At 39.9% G+C, this 18,646-nt stretch overlaps 3 protein-coding genes across 3 annotated transcripts; all 3 read right to left on the bottom strand.

The window, feature by feature from the left end:
- Positions 1 to 2,114: 2,114 nt before the first annotated feature.
- On the bottom strand, positions 2,115 to 8,173 carry psat1 (phosphoserine aminotransferase 1). Its single transcript, XM_026343126.1, has 9 exons — positions 8,002 to 8,173; positions 7,270 to 7,330; positions 7,005 to 7,074; positions 6,515 to 6,720; positions 5,955 to 6,127; positions 5,588 to 5,757; positions 4,302 to 4,430; positions 3,544 to 3,681; positions 2,115 to 3,387 (listed from the first exon to the last, which is right to left on the bottom strand). Exons 1-9 carry the CDS (start codon positions 8,056 to 8,058, stop codon positions 3,285 to 3,287), a joined length of 1,107 nt encoding a protein of 368 aa, XP_026198911.1. The 5' UTR covers positions 8,059 to 8,173; the 3' UTR covers positions 2,115 to 3,284.
- Positions 8,174 to 9,690: 1,517 nt separating this feature from the next.
- On the bottom strand, positions 9,691 to 12,295 carry kiss1rb (KISS1 receptor b). Its single transcript, XM_026343131.1, has 7 exons — positions 12,208 to 12,295; positions 11,725 to 11,944; positions 11,195 to 11,319; positions 10,814 to 10,949; positions 10,433 to 10,671; positions 10,196 to 10,348; positions 9,691 to 9,927 (listed from the first exon to the last, which is right to left on the bottom strand). The coding sequence occupies exons 2-7, from the start codon at positions 11,942 to 11,944 to the stop codon at positions 9,691 to 9,693; spliced, it is 1,110 nt and encodes a 369-aa protein (XP_026198916.1). The 5' UTR covers positions 12,208 to 12,295.
- A 2,661-nt stretch (positions 12,296 to 14,956) lies between these two features.
- isca1 (iron-sulfur cluster assembly 1) lies at positions 14,957 to 18,570 on the bottom strand. The gene is made up of 4 exons (XM_026343169.1): positions 18,479 to 18,570; positions 16,697 to 16,750; positions 16,195 to 16,300; positions 14,957 to 16,087 (listed from the first exon to the last, which is right to left on the bottom strand). Exons 1-4 carry the CDS (start codon positions 18,557 to 18,559, stop codon positions 15,939 to 15,941), a joined length of 390 nt encoding a protein of 129 aa, XP_026198954.1. The 5' UTR covers positions 18,560 to 18,570; the 3' UTR covers positions 14,957 to 15,938.
- Between the last annotated feature and the right edge of the window lie 76 nt (positions 18,571 to 18,646).

Genomic DNA, 18,646 nt, shown 5'->3' with positions numbered 1-18,646 from the left:
ATAGAGACACTAGAGCAAAATCGCCATTTGAAAGATTGAAAACATAATTCTATTTTCTCCTTCACAAACATCCCTCTTCTCAAATATGAGAGAAGTGTTAAAAGTGTCTTAATTTAACAGCTGTCTTATGTTCTTTTCTTATTTTCAAATCACAATAGATTTTTTAATAAGGTTAGTTTTTGGTTCTTTCACACTGCACAGTACATTACACAAGAAAAAGCATCGAGGTTTTTCAACATAGTCATGCGCTTGCAAACACACACAAATCATTGACAGGCTGGTTCCAATTACCACGACTCCTATTGATTATTGGGCCCTCCTGTGGCTTTTGTAGCCAACAGCAGCATTTATGATTTTTTAAAAAGATTTTTAATAGACTACACGTTCTGCAGTTTCTAATGAGCAATCTTAATTTTTTGCTTGTCCAGCTTCAGTTTCACAGCATAGATTCATGGATTTCCTTTACTAGGCCTGAATATTTGTATTTCTTTTTCACTCACTCTACAGTCTACATGGCTGTTGTAAGCTTGATGCAGAACTGGTAATGTTGGTCCGTCACACTAGTCTTGATTTTTGACTCAAATTTAAAAAAGTAATTTATGGGTTGTCATAAAATTTTAAACAGACACTCATGGTTGCTGGAGAATGAACCCTACTGACTTTGCTGTAGCTTTAAATGAATTACCTCATTATTATTATTATTATTATTATCAGATCGATTCCCATTAAATTTGGGACACAAAATATGTGTCACATTTGTTTTCATGTGACATGTGAGATTATGGTAAAGGTTTGGTTAGGGTTAGGTTTAGAGTTTTAAAAAAAAACCACTCTGATAAAGTTAAAACTACAATCATGGGTGAAACTTGTTTTAGTCGCTGTGAGCATGCTGACATTAACCCAAAGCAGTGCTGTGACTTTGTGTGGTTACTTAGGGACATACTAAGTCTCCTAACATGGCAGGAGAACTGTGGCAGACAAATATCTGTGAGATGAGCAGTGAATAAGGAAGTGAAGGAGCTGTTTATGCATCTTGTTAGGAAGGGGCGAAGAAAGGTTCATTGATTACTAAACTGAAACCAGAGTCATGCCAAACTCCCCGCAGTCGATGGAAGTATGAAGGTTTTCAGTGTCACAGCTCAAGATGACCACGGACTAAAAGAAGCTGTTGCTGAAAGCCTTGTGCCTCAGAAAGGAAGAAAGAAATATAAATCTGAAGAAAATGATGAGGCTGTGTCTTATCACACTGACTGAAAACTCATCTGGCTTAAAGTAATACCTCACTCTGGCGGAACATTTTTACCTTTCAGCACACAAACCTTCGCAGCAGGTCCAACATCTCCTGCCCTGGGGATCCACAGTCAACACTAGCATTCAGACTTTCTCCCTGCTCTTGGTATTGATATTTGCTAACAGCCAAAATTACTTTTTGGAAAGAATCATCTGGGATGTTATATAAAATAATAACTCCTGGATCAACTTTACCTTGTGTTTCATTACATTTCCAAATGAAAGGAAGACAATAGCTATATAGTGATTTTTTTTTTCTGCAGTCACTAAAAATGACTCAAAAAGAGTCAGCTTGAGAGCTTACACTTCATAATCACCTACCTCATAATTATTCATCAATGGTAACTTGTACTACACGAGGGAAAAGACCCTACAATAATGCAGATACCTTAGAACATGTTGAACAGGTAGTAGTTAATAGTTCAATTCCCACTTATTCCACCCATACAATCATTCATTCTCTGATGCAGAAGTAAAACTAACAATAAAAGCTCTGAGAAAATGGTGCATCTCATGCTCTGTTCCTTCATCCTTACCACTGCACACTGATAGTCTTTTTTTGGCATCTTCTGGAGAGGACTAATTCCTAAGATAATCACCTAAGATATATATATATATATATATATATATATGGTATGATAAATGTGGTGGAGGTGGTTCTTATCAGAATTAACTACATAAACATATGTGTATCAACTCATTGCTGTTGTTTTTGTGTATTGTTTGCAGTATTATGTAAATGTTGGACACTTACCATTTTATATTATTTACCATATGATGTCAGTCTATTTGTGTGCATGCTTTGGCAACATCATTTAATCACAACATCCATCATTAATTTTTACTGACTGGGGTGGGCAATACCAGACATGAATCATTTGAAACAGACCTATAGGTATTGCAAACACACATTTCTTGATGAATACTTCCACCTAGAGGTCAATTGCTGTAAAAACATCTTCTAGTTTAATTTTTTTCTCCAATATGTTAGCACCAATAGCACATGGCTAAGACTAAATACTGGACACTGTTGAGCGAGTCTGTTCTGAAGAGCTTATCTTGAATTTATGTTAACTTTTATTTGACTTCTACCTTTAACTTTATTTATTGTTAGAATTGGAATTTGTTCATTTCTTGCAGTCCAAGTTGTATAAAAGGCTGAAAAATGACATTTTCATATATGGCAGCATGTCTAATTGATGTGGTTAAGGTGACTGCTGCACACAAATATTATTTCATGAATGAAATAAACTGGCACTGGGGGAACTTCACGATATCATAGGTCAAAGTTCAATCAGACTGAACTCTGAGTTGGGTTAAAAAGGCATGACAACTCAAGCAAGCGTGTGTCTCAGCCTGAGTCTAAGTGCACCATTACGCTTGTTACCACACCTACCAGTGACATAACAGCGTAATGACACACTGGCGTGCACAAGTACGTACGTGTGCATCACTGCAGAGATGTTCAGCTGCTGCAACTGGTCTTTACAAAAGCCCACGGTACAGATGGTGCTGTTGTGTAAATTAGTCACATTTACCTGCGGCTAACGCGATCAGTAAATGGAGCGCACTGAAATTCCTCGTCCCAAAATTCCTTCTTAAAGTGGAAGTCAGGCAAGCATGAGTTAGGTCAGATGGGTTGTTGTGCACTGGTTGTTGTCAAACTGCACTTAAGACAAGAAAAGACACTGCAGATGCACATAGTGCCAGTCAGAAATACCGGAATGTAAATATATTTTGAACAACAAGGATTACCTAGACTATGTACACCAAAGGGCTTTTAGTCAACATATTCATTAAAATAGTACATCTATGAAACGCAGACATAATTAAGAAAGCAGACTGGCAAAAGCAGTGGTTAAAGCCTGTTAGGAATAATGTTCAAGTATCTTAAGGTGCACCTTCCAGGACCAACAAGAACCTCTACTAGGGGTAAATCACAGGTTTGCTTAAACTGTAGTAATAGAATATTAGAATAGACTTTCAGGCCCGTTTTATTGGTGCTCTTTGAGAAATTCCTTCATATACGCCGCCAGAGCCTCAGTGTCCTCCAGTGTTACAGCGTTGTACAGAGATGCACGAATTCCTCCAACTGACCTGCAAGAGAAGACAAACAGTCTCAGCTCAGTGATGGACGTATTTCACAAGACACCAAACTCACTATGCATTCAGCTAATGGTGTCTCACACCATTACATCACATAAACTGACTGAATGAATTCAGGATCCAGTCAAGAGGCATTTCAACACTAACCTGTGTCCTTTCAGCGATATCATCCCACGCTTGGATGCTCCGTCCAGGAACTCCTTTTCCAAGGCGTCGTCTCCCTCTTTCTTCCCCACACGAAACGGTACGTTCATGCGGCTTCGACAACCCTCTTCTACGGGACACCTAGAGACAGCAGGGAGTTCTTAGTTTACTTTTTCACCTGTGTTAATCGTCACCCTTATTCAGGCTGATGTTATTTTTCTGCCTTAGTGATACTATGAAAGAGAACTCTTGGTTGGTAAAACAATTTCTACGTAAATGATAAAACAGCTGTTTAACAGCTGTTAAATGAGTGCAAGCGTCTACAACATCAACTCACTGCTGACATTATGTGGTCAGTACACTGATATTTCATCCTATTAAAATTCATAGGTTAAGTTGTTTTGCAAGTCCAAAAAAGTCTATAGCCTATAAGAGTGTGTACAGGTAGTATTACAACATATGAGGCAAAGCATAGTTAAGTTCCTTATTAGCCTTAATGGCACAAGATTGTCACAACTGTAGCCTAATGTCCAATGTTTTAAAGTATTATAGTTTCTATTTCTTCAGCTAAAGAGTGAAGTTACAATATTCCATGATGAAGTAGGTTAAAGTTTTACATTTTGCAAAGAAAGACTGTGCTAATCTAGAGCCTAAGGGGACACTCTCTAAATATTCCTTGAATGTGAAGGGCTGGACAATTTCCACCTTCGCTGGGTTTTCCCCTATTCGAACACAGGCTGCTGACATTTTGTGATACTCACACATAGAAACCATTAGAAGCATCGATGATGTCATAAATCATGGAGGACTTCCGCTTGTTCAGCGTTTCCATTGCAGCGCTGCCGCCGTTGTTCTTAATCCACTCCAGCACCAGAGCCATGATGTAGATGCTGAACCGACAAAATCATGAGGGAGATTAAAGCTGTCACATAAAAGTGGTAAAAGGTTCTTTTACTGCTCTTATACACTTTACATGGTGATTGTTAAACAACTATAATAATTCATAATTCTGTATTTTGTAAAGAAAATAAATAAACAGTCATTTTGCTTTTTGACCTTCCTGCCAAGATACATGAGAAAGTACACTGTCCATCCCCCTAAAAATCGTCTATAGCTTTGAATACTTTACACATTCACTGTGGCATAGTTTCGACAAGCTTATACAATGTCAACATTTATTCCCGGCCAGAGTTGCATTAATTTTTTTGCCAAGATCTTATATTGATGATGGGAGAGTCGGACCACTGAACAAAGTCTTCTCCAGCACAACCCAGAGACACTTAATGGGGTTAAGGTCTGGACTCTGTACAGACTGTCTTAACCCAGTTTTAGTAGTTTCATCAATCTCCTTAGATGTTTTCTTTGCTTGATGCATGAGGATAATTTGACGGTTCTGAAACAGATTAACATCTTTTCCACGACCACACGATGTGTCCTCCGACATTTAAGAAATGAGAAGCCACTCACTGCATCAGTTAGGGTTAAATAACCTGTTGCCGGCTGAAACATAATCATCCATGCAGTAATTATCCAGTGGGAGGCTCTTAGCTATTTGCTTAGTTAAATCCAGGTGGTGACTTTTTTTTTTTTGGACGGGCAGTTTATGTACCATTCTAGTGTTTGTACTACCTACAGCATGAGTACGTGGCCAGCTGGCAGGTAGCTTATATCAGCATAAAGACTGGGAACGGGGGAACATTTAGCCTGGCTCTGTCCAAAGGTTAACTGGCTGTAGCTTCATATGTAGCTGACAGATATGACTCTCAGATATGACTGTATCTTTTCTCAACTCCTCAGAAAAGGGCTAATAAGCATATTTCCTCAAATGTTGAATTATTTTAAGTCTTTTATGTGATGGGAGTAGTACTCTGAGCAGTACATCCTCTTTTTGTACTTACATTAATATATATATACAGGTTGTTACATCACAGTCAACAGTACAGTACTTTTTTATTTATTTATTTTTTTATCTGTAATACTTTCCTCTGTTTTTTTTTTATAATCTGTATTTTATCTGTCAGTAGAAACAGAGGGCTGGAGTCTGTACCTGAAACAAGGTGGTGTGTTGTAGAGGGAGTTCATTTCAGCCTGCACTTTGTAGTCCAGAACAATCGGACACTCTTTCAGAGCATGGCCTATCAAGTCCTCTCGCACGATGACCACAGTCACCCCGGCACAACCCACATTCTTCTGAGCCCCAGCAAAAATCAGCCCAAACTACACAGTGCAGGGAAGACACAATAAAATGAATTGGTTCAACTTGTGAGAAAAACTGTTACATTTGGTTTGAGGGAAACTAATCACAAAACTAAACTGACTGTTTTCACCAAAGTCGAATGCGTTCATCCTATGTACAGTGGCTACTTTAGGACGTCTAAAACACAATTCGTCGGCCTCAGCGTTCTTATCCTCACCTTGGATACATCCACAGGTCGGGAAAGAAAGTTGGAGGACATGTCACTGACGAGGACGACCCCGTTTGTCTCAGGTATGAAGTTGTACTCCACGCCATGGACCGTCTCATTACAGCAATAGTAAACATAGGAAGCTGAGGGGTTCAGGGTCCAACTGCTGGAGTCAGGGATTTCTGGAGGGGTCAATCACAGAACACAATTGAAATACATTTTACATTTCCAATTATAATCTGCATCCTAACATTAGTAGCACTGGGATGAACCCCAGTGAGACCCAACCACGTGGAAAAGGCTGCTCGCATACCAGAGTCTTTTACTGGCAGTCGCCTCTATTGTTTATTACGTAACAGCTTGGGCACACAGGGGGACTGTCCTTACCCGGAGTGAATGAGAATGACTGCTCATAAGAGCTGATGAACTTTGAAGCAAAAGGGAAAAATGTGAGAAGAAATGGAGGATGTTGTAGTGGGCAGATTTTTTTTAGTTACAATAAGAAAATCATCCTCACTCTGCCTCTGTCAGCTTTAAGACCTCTTTTTAATCCATGCACGCAGACTTACTGGTGTAACTATTCAGCTTTGGGTGAACAACGTTGATTTTTCCGTATTTCTCGGCTTCTTTTGCCGCTTTTGCAGACCAGGTGCCGGTCACCAGGTAATCAGCACAGCTGTCCTCCTTCAGGCCGATCAGGTTAAGGGGAACAGCGCTGAACTGTCCGGATCCACCACCCTGCAGAAACATCACCTTGTAGTTGTCTGGGATATTTCTGTGAAGACAAAAAGGTCCCTGTGTTAACAGTGCATATAAAGTTAGTTAAATATTTACTGTACAGCACAGTAGTTAAATTCAAATTGATAAATATATTCATTTAAACGATTCATCTCAAATCTCCTGCCACTGTTTCTATAAAATGTTTTACCAACACACAGTAACGTGCACTTTATACTGTGTGAGAATGTGAACTAACACCCTGCTCTTGAAGTGCAGCACCACGCTTACTGTCTCTGAGGAAAGAGGAGCGAAGCTCTGTGAAACACAGGCAGCACTTACAGCAGCTCTCGCAGGAGACTCTCTGTTTTGTTGAGGATTTTGTTGAAGTCTGACGATCGATGACTCATCTCTGGTTCAAACAGAATCAAAAACATTTCGAGTTTAATCTCACTGGCACGGACGTTTACTGACCTTTCAGCAAACGCTGATTATATTTGGGAGAAAGCAGGGATAAGCTATGTTATTATATGGACAGGTGTTTTATTCATCCCATTTCTATCAGTGTACGTTTTGTTTCATAGTAATTTAAAATACTTCTACTCACCAAGAACACTAATACCAGTATCGCTGTAGTTGATCAGCTCCTTCTGTGCTTGAAGCAGCACCTGCAACAGGTGATCACAGATAAAATATCTTTTATATATTTCTGGACAAACACAGAAATGGTTTAAGAGGTTTGAACAAGAAACAAGATGCAAGTTCAAAACTAGTAGAGCTGCTTTAAATTTAAATCATTTAATGTTTACTGGCATCATTTGGTTTGTAAAATAGCAGGAAATAATGACTCAATCACAGCTCTGTCGTGTGCAGAACACTTATCTGCGCATCACATTAACCAGTTTTACAACATTTGTGTGAAGTATGACAGTGCTCTAGTGACACGCATTGTGTTTCCTGCCATCTAGCGGTCACATCTGCTGCTGCCAATAAAACACAAAGGAGCAGGTTTCCACATGATCGAGGCTGATGCAACTCAACAGTGCGTTTTCAGCCTGTGGGATCCGCTGACAAATGCCAAATCGACAGCAGCAACAGCACTGAAAGCATCGTTTTCCCCACATGGCTGCAGGCCACACTGTGAGGACCCACTTCACAGCGAGTACGCAAACGCTGCGCAGGATCAGAAACGTGCATGAGATAAAAACCCACCTCCATCACACGAAATCTAAATCTCCTCCACATTTTTCCTTTGCAGCAGTTTGCTGCTTATGGGCTAATTGCCTCGTATATTACAGCTTTTCCAACGTTACACAAGCAGGCCGGGATCTAAACTTACGGATTGGGGGAGTTTTGCAGGTCCAGCTCCAAAGTTGATGGTTTGTTTCTGCTCCATGATGAAATGCTGTCTCGTTTTCAGCTGGTGGATGTTGCCTCAGTTGGAGTCATCAATGGGAATGATTTCCTTCGGCTGTAGCTCTCCTGCAATCTTCGGTGTGGAAAATGCTGCGTTCAAGCGCTCCTCGAAAACTCGTGTTCTGCACTAACTACAGTAACTCAGTGAAGTACAGTGAGGTCACCGCTGCGTATGCATTTTGATATGAGTCGCAATAGTTAGTTGACTGATCAATTAGTCGGCCAGTTGACCGAATGAAAACAAATAAATCTTAAAATCAAATGTTAAAGAATCAACAGGTTTATTTGTTATTCTCAAAAAAACAAAACAAAACAAAAATGAATTTACCAGCTAAAGTTTAATACAGTGTGACCTTGGGGGACGCTGAGAGTCTGGAGTGCTGAGTCATCTGCTTTTTTTGTTTATTGGTTTGTTGTTTGTTGCATGTTTCCAAATCTATAAAACATGAACACTTAAATTTTTTTTATATCATTGAAGGCATCACAGGACCCGGAAATCTCAGTCGGTCATCCCATTGGCTGAGCTCTCATGTCTGTTTAATAAACGAATGTCATTGGTGAATATTGACATAGGTCTGGACTGATTGGTCCCACTGAGACCGCACCAGTGCAATTAAGTTACAACGTGGACTGACTTTCATTCTCATAGTTATCAATGTGACAGACTAATAAACCCACCAGTTGAGCAAAACATTATATGAAATGCAAACTTCATACAAAACAATATACAAATATAATTAACCCCTTGTTTTAGTCTTTCATTTATTATACACAGTAATTCTTTTCTGATGAATGTAACATACAAATTCTTCATATATATATATATATATATATAATAATCTTTTGTGTGTGTGTCATTTTTAGATTGTTTCTATTTTAGCAAGTAAATGCAACACTTCCTCCTATTCCACACATTGGCATCATGCACATTTAGCCTGGCTAGAGTCTGAGTTGTGAGTGTTTTTCCCAGCATGCACAATACATGAGGTTGAACCACCATAACAAGCCTGAATAACTAAACCAGGCTAAACAAGGATACAAGAAACAGACCAAGGTGTGTGTGTGTGTGTGTGTGTGTGCATCCTTTGTGCACCTTTTATAGCTGGTTAACACTTTTCCAGGATAAATGTTCACTAACAAATGATGAATAGCAACAAATGACGAACTTAGTTTCTACCTTTAGCCTTTATTCTATTACTCGAAGAGCTAATATGTGTGACCGTGTTTTATGGAGATAAAGTTCAGCTGATGATCCAAAAACACATTTTGACAGTTAACTGACTGCCTCAGTCCGGCTACGCTTGAAAAAACGTGACAAACATAATTGTATTTCAGAAGCTCGTGAAGGTCACGAGAGAGGCACCTGACTGGTTTGTCCTTTTTAAGAGATCACATGGGAGAAATTGCTCCTCAGTGTGTGTGTGTGTGTGTGCGCGTGTGGTTATCTTGGCGAGCACCAATTTTGCACAAAGAGACAGACCGGTGTCTGACCTGTGCCTGCGTGTGTGTTGGTCCATGCACACACATGCCAATGTGGGCAGACTGCTCTCATCTCCTGCACAAACTATAAATAAACAATGAACGTACAGTGTCCGAATGCACGGCGTGGCCTTTAGGATCCAGATGAAAGAAAGTGCAACTCTGCTTCGCCTTTGGGATCCCGGCGATCCAGCTCTCCCCCTTCCTGTGCATCCATGTTTCCCACCCTGACTCTCCGCCTCGTGCGCCACAGAAACATGGCAGGGAAGGCGTGCTTGAAGGCCTTTCTGAAGTTGTTGCCCATAAAAGCATAAACCAGAGGGTTGACAGAAGAGTTGGTGTAAGACATGCAGTGACCCCAAATCTTCAGCTGCAGGTGGAAAATAAAATGAAGACAGGTAGATGAAAGGCTTTGGTCCTGTTACAGTTTTTTTCTGACACCACAGTCCTGTCACTCACTGTCACTCCCTCATCCCAGAGAATATTTAAAAAGTAAAGTAGGTTTGAAAACATAAAACCACAGGGAATTAATCAAAAATGACTCAGAGCTATCTCTGCCTATCTGAATAACATATTTATTATTGGTTGCACCTCTACCCTAGTGAGTCTTATTTAATTAACCATCAGAAGTAAGTCACCTTGTATAGAACATAACTGCGGAGGCCAAAAGCTTGCAGGAGGATGCAGACCTGGATGGGGCCCCAACAGATGAGGAAGAGGACCACCATCACGACTACCATGCGGGAGACCCGTGCCCGTACTGCTGCAGCTCGTTCTGCCTGAGCCTGGAGCTGGAATCAGGGAGGATTTGTAACAACTGAAACATATGTAGTTCTCTGTGGATTTAATGAGTGAATTCAACATTGTTCTCTTACTTGGTAGCTACTGTCAACGGGATTCACACTGGGTTTGCCCATGCGCTTGAGCATGAAGGCATAACAGGCAGTGATGGTGAGCAGGGGCAGCAAGTAGACGGCCAGGAAGGTGTAGATGATAAACGCTCTCTGGAGGTGGACAGAGGGGAAGACCTCAGTGCAGTAGGTCTGAGGACCAAACCAGTATCCTGCCTCCAGACGCTGGTACACAGCTACAGGAATGGACAAGAGCAAGGAGCCTGCAGGGGACAGAGTGACAGAGTGTCTGTGTCTCAACTGTGATGTTTATAATAAATCAAACTTATCTCCACTAGATGGTGACTCCGACAAGCAACAAATCAAAAGGGCGTCTGTATGTGTATGAGGTTTATTTTGTGATACCTATCCAGATAGACACAGAGACGCCCAGAGCCATGCGGGGAGTGCGGTGTCGCAGTGACTGCAGAGGATAGATGGTTACGTAGCAGCGGTCGACGCTCATAGCTGACAGAGTGATACATGTTGCCTGAGCTGTCACCTGAAACACACACACACGCACACACAATATGTTTTCCTCTGTTACTTTTACTACTTTTAATGAGCTGACATGAAGAATGATTCCAATTTGTTGATCATATATTAAACATTTTTATATATTATGCTGATATTTTACTGATGATACCAATACTATGGTGTTGTCTGCCAACAATCACTATTTTACTGACAGTTATTAATGGTATAATCATCACAATGTGTCCAGTTGTTAAATTGAGTGGATCTCACTTGCTGAAGGTAATTCACCAGTCGGCACATAAACTCTCCAAAGATCCAGCTGGGCAGTGGGTAAAGTGTGGCAGTGAAGGGCACGCAGCAGACCAGAAACAAGATGTCGGTGGTGGCCAGATTTACTGGAGGAGAACAGGAACAGTGAGCAATAAACAGAGAAACATCACCGTAACACTGGCCGATGCTGAATGTTCTGCTTTTCAAAATTCACCAACTAACTAATTTTTAGTTTTTTTTTATGTGGTCTGTTTTTACTTTGGAAAGTCATAGTTTCCATCCCACTTTCACAAAGTATGAAACTGTGCAACTTCAGAGAATATTTCTTTCATCAAAGTTAAAGTAACAGCAGGACACTATAAATCTACTTCAAATACTACAAGTAAAAGATGTGCATTTAAAACAGCTAAATCAGTGTAATGGAGTAGAATATTAACATAATTACAGTAACTGAGTACATGTACTGAGTAAATGTTACTTTCCACTATTGGAAGTATTAAGACACAAAAAGAGAGCTTCAGAAATGTTACCTATGTAAAAGTTGGTAACAGTCTTCATCTGCTGGTGTTTCGTGACCACATGTATGACCAGTGAGTTGCCGACCAGACCGAGCAGCATGATGAGGCTGAAGAAAGTGGGCACCAGCCAGGCGTCGACCAGCACCGGTGGCCTCTGTCCCTCCAAAGCTGCGGAGTCGTTGCATCCAGACCCACAGTCTTCACTGTAATTGTCTGCTGATTCCACCATCATCTTCACAAAGTAAAGTCAATAACATTTCTGTGTTACATGTAGAACGTATACTCTGTCTAACGAACGACATCATGCAAATTTAGCACAGAAAATGACAATGTTGAGCTGTTATTAATTTAAATTAAAACATAAACTTACTAGAAACATCTGGCATGAAAGCGTGGATTTAAATGATCAGATAAAGGAAAATTAAATAATTAAGAAAACTAAATAAGCTTTTTTTTTTATTTACAAAAAGCTTCTTTAGTTTACACATCTTTTACCTGTGTTGTGCCCCTGCAGTTCCGCTCTGCTCTGTAAAACTAGATTTAGTCCCGTGTTGGTCAGTGATGTGCTGCTGGGCTGTTCTCCGCATGTCTGAGATGAAAGCACAGTTATAGAGCCCCATAACTGGGGAGGAAAAGGGAGAGGGAGGGGTGTCATTTCGCTTTGTGAATGTTTATGTGCGCACAACAGAAAGAGGCTGGGTTAGTAATCATCACCTGTAATTACCCAGAACTGGGTCACCTGAGAAATGACTGCAGCTGCATGGAGCTTTTTACAAGATCATAGGGATGTAATATTTCAGTAATGATGATGAAAAAAGGGTTATTATATCAATTATAATAAAAAAATATTAATACAGTGAAACTATTGTAGTCGCTAGTACGTAATAAGCAGGTAATAGCTCAGTATAAGCAATGCGCTAACCCAGGTAATAAAAGGCCTAGATCTTACAATGTGGAAGCCAAACACCAAGAGCTCCAGTATTTTCATGGAAGCAGTTAAACAGAGTTAGAAAATGAAAACAGCTCAATTCTACTTAATTTGACTGTAATAATAAATAAATACAAATGTACCCCCATCACCTTAACATTATGAAAATATAACCCCCATTGCTGTATTTATTACCACACTATTATCTTATTTCCAAAACATAATATTACCATGGTGAAGAGCTGAAACTAAACTGAAAATGACTTTATTTTTAGAGCCTCATTACCTATGAGGTAATGAAGCTGCTAACACGGCTCATAGATGCTGAGCTAAAACATGCATGTCACTGGGCTCTAACACACCCACAGCCTGCAAGCCACCTATTCCCTTCTCTGTCACAGTTCAGATATAGGGAATAGCGGATGGTTCCCTGCAAAAACAGGGAAATCATAGCTAAATTGACAACGAATGAATCATGAAGGCAGCGAGAGGTCATGGTGACAGTACAGCTTCATCTCGCAGCACTTTAAGCACTAGAAACTGTTTTAAAAACTATCATGACATCCTTTATGAAAAGCAGCAAGCGACAAAGCTTTGTCTTTTTCACAGCGTGATACACACAGAGATGAAGTGTTTGTTTGTCCTGGGGACAGAAACACATTAAAATCATTCTGAGCTTCGTGCTTATAACAGACAAACATAATTGGACCTTAAATGTGTGGAGATGTCTTGACAGAGCTGGAGTCTTTAAGATGTGTTTAGGGCTTCTGAAATTAAATGCATGTGTTACACATAAAACCTTTTCAGCCATTATTTTTTGCCACCCTCAGCATGTTTCACCATATTATATTTTCACATGTCCAACAAGTGTCAAGTTTGTTTGTCACAAATTCTGTAACATGAAGAAAAAGTCTCACTGTCTTTGCTGGTTTCACTTAGATTTTATCTTTTCTGTGTCTTTCCCTTTCTTTAATTAAGAAGTGGACACAGACGAGCTGGAACAAGCATCTTTCCGTGGCACCTGTAGGCGTCTGGGAACGTGTTTCTTTGAGGCACCTTGAAACAGCTTCCTCTGCAGGTCTGTCAAGTTCTCAAAGAACCATTCATTGGTTGGGCCTGGTTTAGAATCAGACAACAAAACAATCAGTAAATGATCAAGTGTTGATCTACTGTTAGTAACAGTAACATGATAACTGTTATGATCCAGCTTATATTAAGACCACAGACTAGTAAAACAATCTCCTTCACCCACACCCTCTGACCAGGTTGTGTTGGTCTGCACTGTGGTTCACAGGGTAGTTGTTTAGTCCAAGCCATCACATCCAGGACGTGTGGGTGTATCTCTTGTCTTTTAGTCTGTTTTTCCACAGAGGAGTCAGCAGCCGCCGACTTAGATTTTTCCACCAGGTGTGCAATGACAGGATTTAGGGATGACAAGCTGGGCCGGAGTTGTCCCTGCTGAGATTGTGCCACTAGATCACCAGGAGCAGGAACCGCTACTGAGGGAGATAAGCTTTCACTCAAGTGATCACGCCGCTTAAATTCACACTTCGACAACAGGCGGATGTTTTCAGGGGGCACCGCTCGAGCTCTAAAGGCCCCGTGGGTATTAAAAGCGTCTGTTGCTGGGTTCTTTAGGATGGAGAGGGTGGTGCCGATGTTACGGGGGTCAATATGCATGGTGGTGTCACGAGGCAGTGATTTCCTTTCAGCCAAAGCCTTTAATAACTCTGAAATCTTAGAAAATGTGATTCTTGAGAGATTCTTACAAAAGCTACATCTTTCTGTGACTAACGGCTGCTACTGCAAACAATAAACTGTACATCATGATATGCATCACATCCAGATGCTGCAAATAAATATGTCTGATAACCTTACACAATGTTCGCAGTGCTGTAACAAATGTTAACACGATGATGCATGTGTATAAAATGACCACTACCTTAAGCCCACAAGACTCTCTGCTGTCAGATTCCTCATTCTTTTGGTTGTCCATGACCCCAAAGAACCTTCAAGTAATATGAATATATAAGAATTTGTAATATTCCTGAAAAATGAATGCCTAATATAAGTTAATTAAAAAAAAGCTTTTAAAGTAAGTGAAACGTTACCTTTCTCGCAGCCTAAACGTGAAAATGTTGAGAGGTTTGCAGCACAAACGTGAACCTGATGACGTAACAGTGACACAGAATCCTCCTGATTCTGAGTTGTCACCATGACGACTTATCCGACGCTATGCCGACTGGCATCAGTTTGAAGTCGCCTCTGTACGAATACTACAGTTTGACTGATGAACATAAAACAGTGGACCTACCATTTCATTTTACTGGATTTATTATTTCATATTTACACATATGTATTGCACAGGTTACAAATCTTAAGAGCACATACTGTAGTCTATACAAACAAAAGTCCTGGCTTCAATTAAGCAAAAAGAAACAAACATAAACCACATGTACTCTTAAGTGAGGAATACATGTTTTGTGCGTTGTTATTTTTTTGTGCGTTCATGACGTTCAAGGGAGAGAGTTGCCTCCTTTATATTTACACACAGAGAGATATATATATACACTTATTCAACTTTTCAGCCTTTCAAACTGATAAAGCAAATTCAAGACACTCAAACTTTTTCCACTTTTGCATACTAATGGTAGATAATCCTGGATAACACACTGTCCTACAGTGACTTCAGCAAACTGCTGATCATGGCCTTGATGTCTATGTGTTTTGGTGGGTAGCTTTAAACTTGAAAACAGATGTAATAATATCACCTTTCTTTCTCAAAGCTTCACCAACTTAAACCTCAACTTGCAGCTTTGGTCAGCATGCTCTTGGGCAATGTTATACGATTTTCTCTAGCACACGGTAAGATTCGACTGAATTTCTGAAAATAAAGTGTGTGTATGTGTAAAATGGTAGCCAGTCGCTTTAAAAAAAAAAAAAAAAAAGAAAGAAAAAACACCCTGCTTTTGAGGTCCTTCTTAAGTTTTCAGATGCAGAGCCCAGAATTTTAAAAAGCAGCTGTCTACATCACAGGTTTCTGAACCTAAAATATATCTGTTTAGATGGTTTCAACTACACACATTGTATTAAAATCTTCCTCTAAAGACGAAAACGCATACTTGGATTTGGGAGTGTGTGTATGCAAGTGCAGGAAGAGGCAGTAGCAGAAACTGAGTCACATCCACATCTCAGAGGTTTCCTCATATCCGACTTCCTGGTCAGCATTCTGTCTTCTGGTGCTCTATAGATGGGACAGGGCTTGGATAAGAGCGGGAAGATGGAGGCTCCATGATGCTCAAATGTTGAAGCTTTCACCACAGCCACATGTGCCCTTGATGTTGGGATTGTTGAAGACAAATTCGCTAGACAACTTTGACTCCACAAAGTCCATCTCAGTTCCCAGCAGGGTCAACTGAGCCTTCTTCTCTATAAACACCCTCACACCTGTGGAGGTAGAGTAAAAAAAGTTGGTGAAGTGAACTAATTGTTGTCTTCTGATTCCACATTTAAAATCTTTAATACAGAAAATGGAACATTAAGGTGTAGCTTACCATCCTGCAGCACCTCCTCATCAGATTTGTCTTTCTCCTTGGTGTAGTCCAGTGTGTATGTCAGCCCATTACAGCCACGTGTTCTCACACCGACCTTCAAGGCAATCTGAAAAAGAACCAAGTAAATGTTAGCACTCCATTATTTTGCTATCACATATACACACACAAACAACTAATGGGAAACAGAGTCAAGATATGTTGATAAATTTTTTGACACAGAATAAAATCAACTCTTTTAAAGTGCCCAGTTTTGTTTCTCAGTCAAAATAGTTTCAGCATTTCAAAGGTGAAGAGAGCTCACAAACTCAACGTGAATCTGTGTGTACTTTACTGTACTTTAGGTACATTCACATTAAGATTTTGAGCTACAATCCAATAGTATGTAAGGAAAAAAACAGCTTTGTCCTTAGGACAAAGGAAACATGTAGAAACACCAAACAGCATGTAGATGCTGTTTGGTGAGATGATGTTTCAGTGAATGTTGGTAATATCAGCTACTCACATATTCCGGCTTGTCCTGTAACAACAACCTGATCTTGTGCACAGCTGCTGGAGTCTAAAGAAAAGACAACAGAAGATCAAATGTTAGCACTCACTATATTCAGATGTGGGTGGTGTATCTTGGCAAAACTGTGACTGTTTTAATCATACTGATCCAAAGAAAAACAGAGAAACAGGCCTGGGGTTTGGCCTCTGTTTCTGTGGATGTTTTGATAGTGCCCCACCCCCCACCCTCATCTTATCCACTTAAATCTAACTTGCCCAATAATGTGCACCTACACTGTAATGAAAGAACCTGTACTTCTGTAACTCCGGCTCTAAAAGAGTGGATGAAGATGCAGAAAAGATGGATACCATGAAGAATTTGAGAGGATGAAGTTTACTATATAAGTAACCTGCAGCTAATCCCTATAATCTGTATGGGTAAAAGTGAGCTGCTGTTACTGACCACAGGACAACTCAACTGTGTCACAGCCTGGAACTATTTAACTGTACTGTGACTATAATCTTAATTTGTAATGTCCAAAGTTCCCTGTAGAGTATATATTTGCATAACTAAATCATGTATTAGGCTTAATCAAATTTAGACCACAATTTTGTAACATTGATATTTATTACTAACCTTAGTCCCTGGGAGGTAAAGAAATGAACTACAGCAGAACACTTTAATGACAGATCCTGTGTAGTTCACTGAGTGATGAGGGACGTCCCACCTATAACTTCAACTACCTTTATCAGCTCAAACCAACATACAAACATTATCTTTCTCTGCAGAGTGAGTGGAGCCCGTCAGACTGATACTCTACATTCTCCCACCCCTAAAAAACATCAACTATGCAGTAACAGCTCAACTAGCTATTGCAACAAATGTTGCTAGAAATAATTAGGAAATTAAAGAGGAAATCCACTGATGTTACAGATACAGGTTGTGAGTCAAAGGGTGTCAAACTGTGAAAATCAAATATGTTGACATTTGATTTGGCAAACATTTAAAAGTTTAACATTCACAATGGATTCAGCTTCTAAATTGTGTGCAAAGTTAAGTTTAGTTTAGTTGATTCTCCGACTAAACAACAATCAACTATTGTAGTTTTCTGCTGCTCTCTTGAATCATTTAAACGAGATACTTGAAATGTTAAGAATTGTGGGCTAAGATCGAAGACGTCACATCATCAACTCAGCGATATTTTGGACAATGTTTAGATAGAATCAACACATTTAAAGGTAATCGACAGATTCACAATAAAAATAATAGTAACCTGTATCGTGAGTGCCAACTTTAATAACCACATGTACTATCGATACCCTTGCATATGAGAAAGCTCGTAAATGATATTGTTAACTTAGGTAAGGTAAACAGAAGTGTAAAGTTGATCTAACGTGTTGCTTTGTGTGTTTCATTGCTAATTTGCAACTGACAGTGAACCGTCAACGTCCCAAGCAACAGCTTAGCCTAGCCTAGCCTAGCTACCTACCCTACCTGATAGTAACATTAGTTAGCATGAGCTAATCTAGTTAAGCCCTGAGCAATTAGGATCTTACAACCATGCTTGCATAAACCTCCACAGTGTGCACTTCATCAAAAATATAAGTTATCAACTCAACATTTAAGTGTTTGGTAAAGATACGCAAACCGTACTGACTTCAGAGAGTTAGCTAGCATGTAATCAGCTAACTTTGGATCACGCTTAATCCGCTGGTATTAACACCGCACCTTAGTAAAAAAAAAAAAAAAAAAAAATACGTGAACTGCATTTGTTTAAAACTAATGTGTGCAACTTACCAGTGTCAGTGCGGCTCTAGTAGGCATTATCTTTCTTTTGCTGACCGCTCGGACGGTCGCTCGCACCAAGGAGGCAGACATGTTTGTACAGTTGAAATGACAACAATGAATTGCGCAAGCGTGTCAAAACAATGTAACCGCCCCAAACGTGTAGCGCCTTCAATGATT

This window comes from Anabas testudineus, chromosome 9, assembly GCF_900324465.2.
Source record: "Anabas testudineus chromosome 9, fAnaTes1.2, whole genome shotgun sequence".
Taxonomy (NCBI): domain Eukaryota; kingdom Metazoa; phylum Chordata; class Actinopteri; order Anabantiformes; family Anabantidae; genus Anabas; species Anabas testudineus.
Note: the sequence above shows the minus strand (reverse complement) of the source record. Positions and strands in the feature narration are given on the sequence as shown.

Bases quoted from the DNA above. Each gene is read 5' to 3' on its own strand.
- kiss1rb (XM_026343131.1), bottom strand. From the start codon at position 11,944: ATGATGGTGGAATCAGCAGACAATTACAGTGAAGACTGTGGGTCTGGA. The intron at 10,950-11,194 runs GTGAGATCCACT...TGTGTGTTTCAG, and splicing joins TGGTGAATTACCTTCAGCAA to GTGACAGCTCAGGCAACATG. The intron at 10,349-10,432 runs GTAAGAGAACAA...CCCTGATTCCAG, and splicing joins CCGTTGACAGTAGCTACCAA to CTCCAGGCTCAGGCAGAACG.
- psat1 (XM_026343126.1), bottom strand. From the start codon at position 8,058: ATGGAGCAGAAACAAACCATCAACTTTGGAGCTGGACCTGCAAAACTC. The intron at 7,331-8,001 runs GTAAGTTTAGAT...CACCTGTTGCAG, and splicing joins CTGCAAAACTCCCCCAATCC to GTGCTGCTTCAAGCACAGAA. The intron at 3,388-3,543 runs GTTAGTGTTGAA...CTTCTCTTGCAG, and splicing joins ATATCGCTGAAAGGACACAG to GTCAGTTGGAGGAATTCGTG.
- isca1 (XM_026343169.1), bottom strand. From the start codon at position 18,559: ATGTCTGCCTCCTTGGTGCGAGCGACCGTCCGAGCGGTCAGCAAAAGA. The intron at 16,751-18,478 runs GTAAGTTGCACA...TCTTTTCTTTAG, and splicing joins CTAGAGCCGCACTGACACTG to ACTCCAGCAGCTGTGCACAA. The intron at 16,088-16,194 runs GTAAGCTACACC...CTACCTCCACAG, and splicing joins TGAGGAGGTGCTGCAGGATG to GTGTGAGGGTGTTTATAGAG.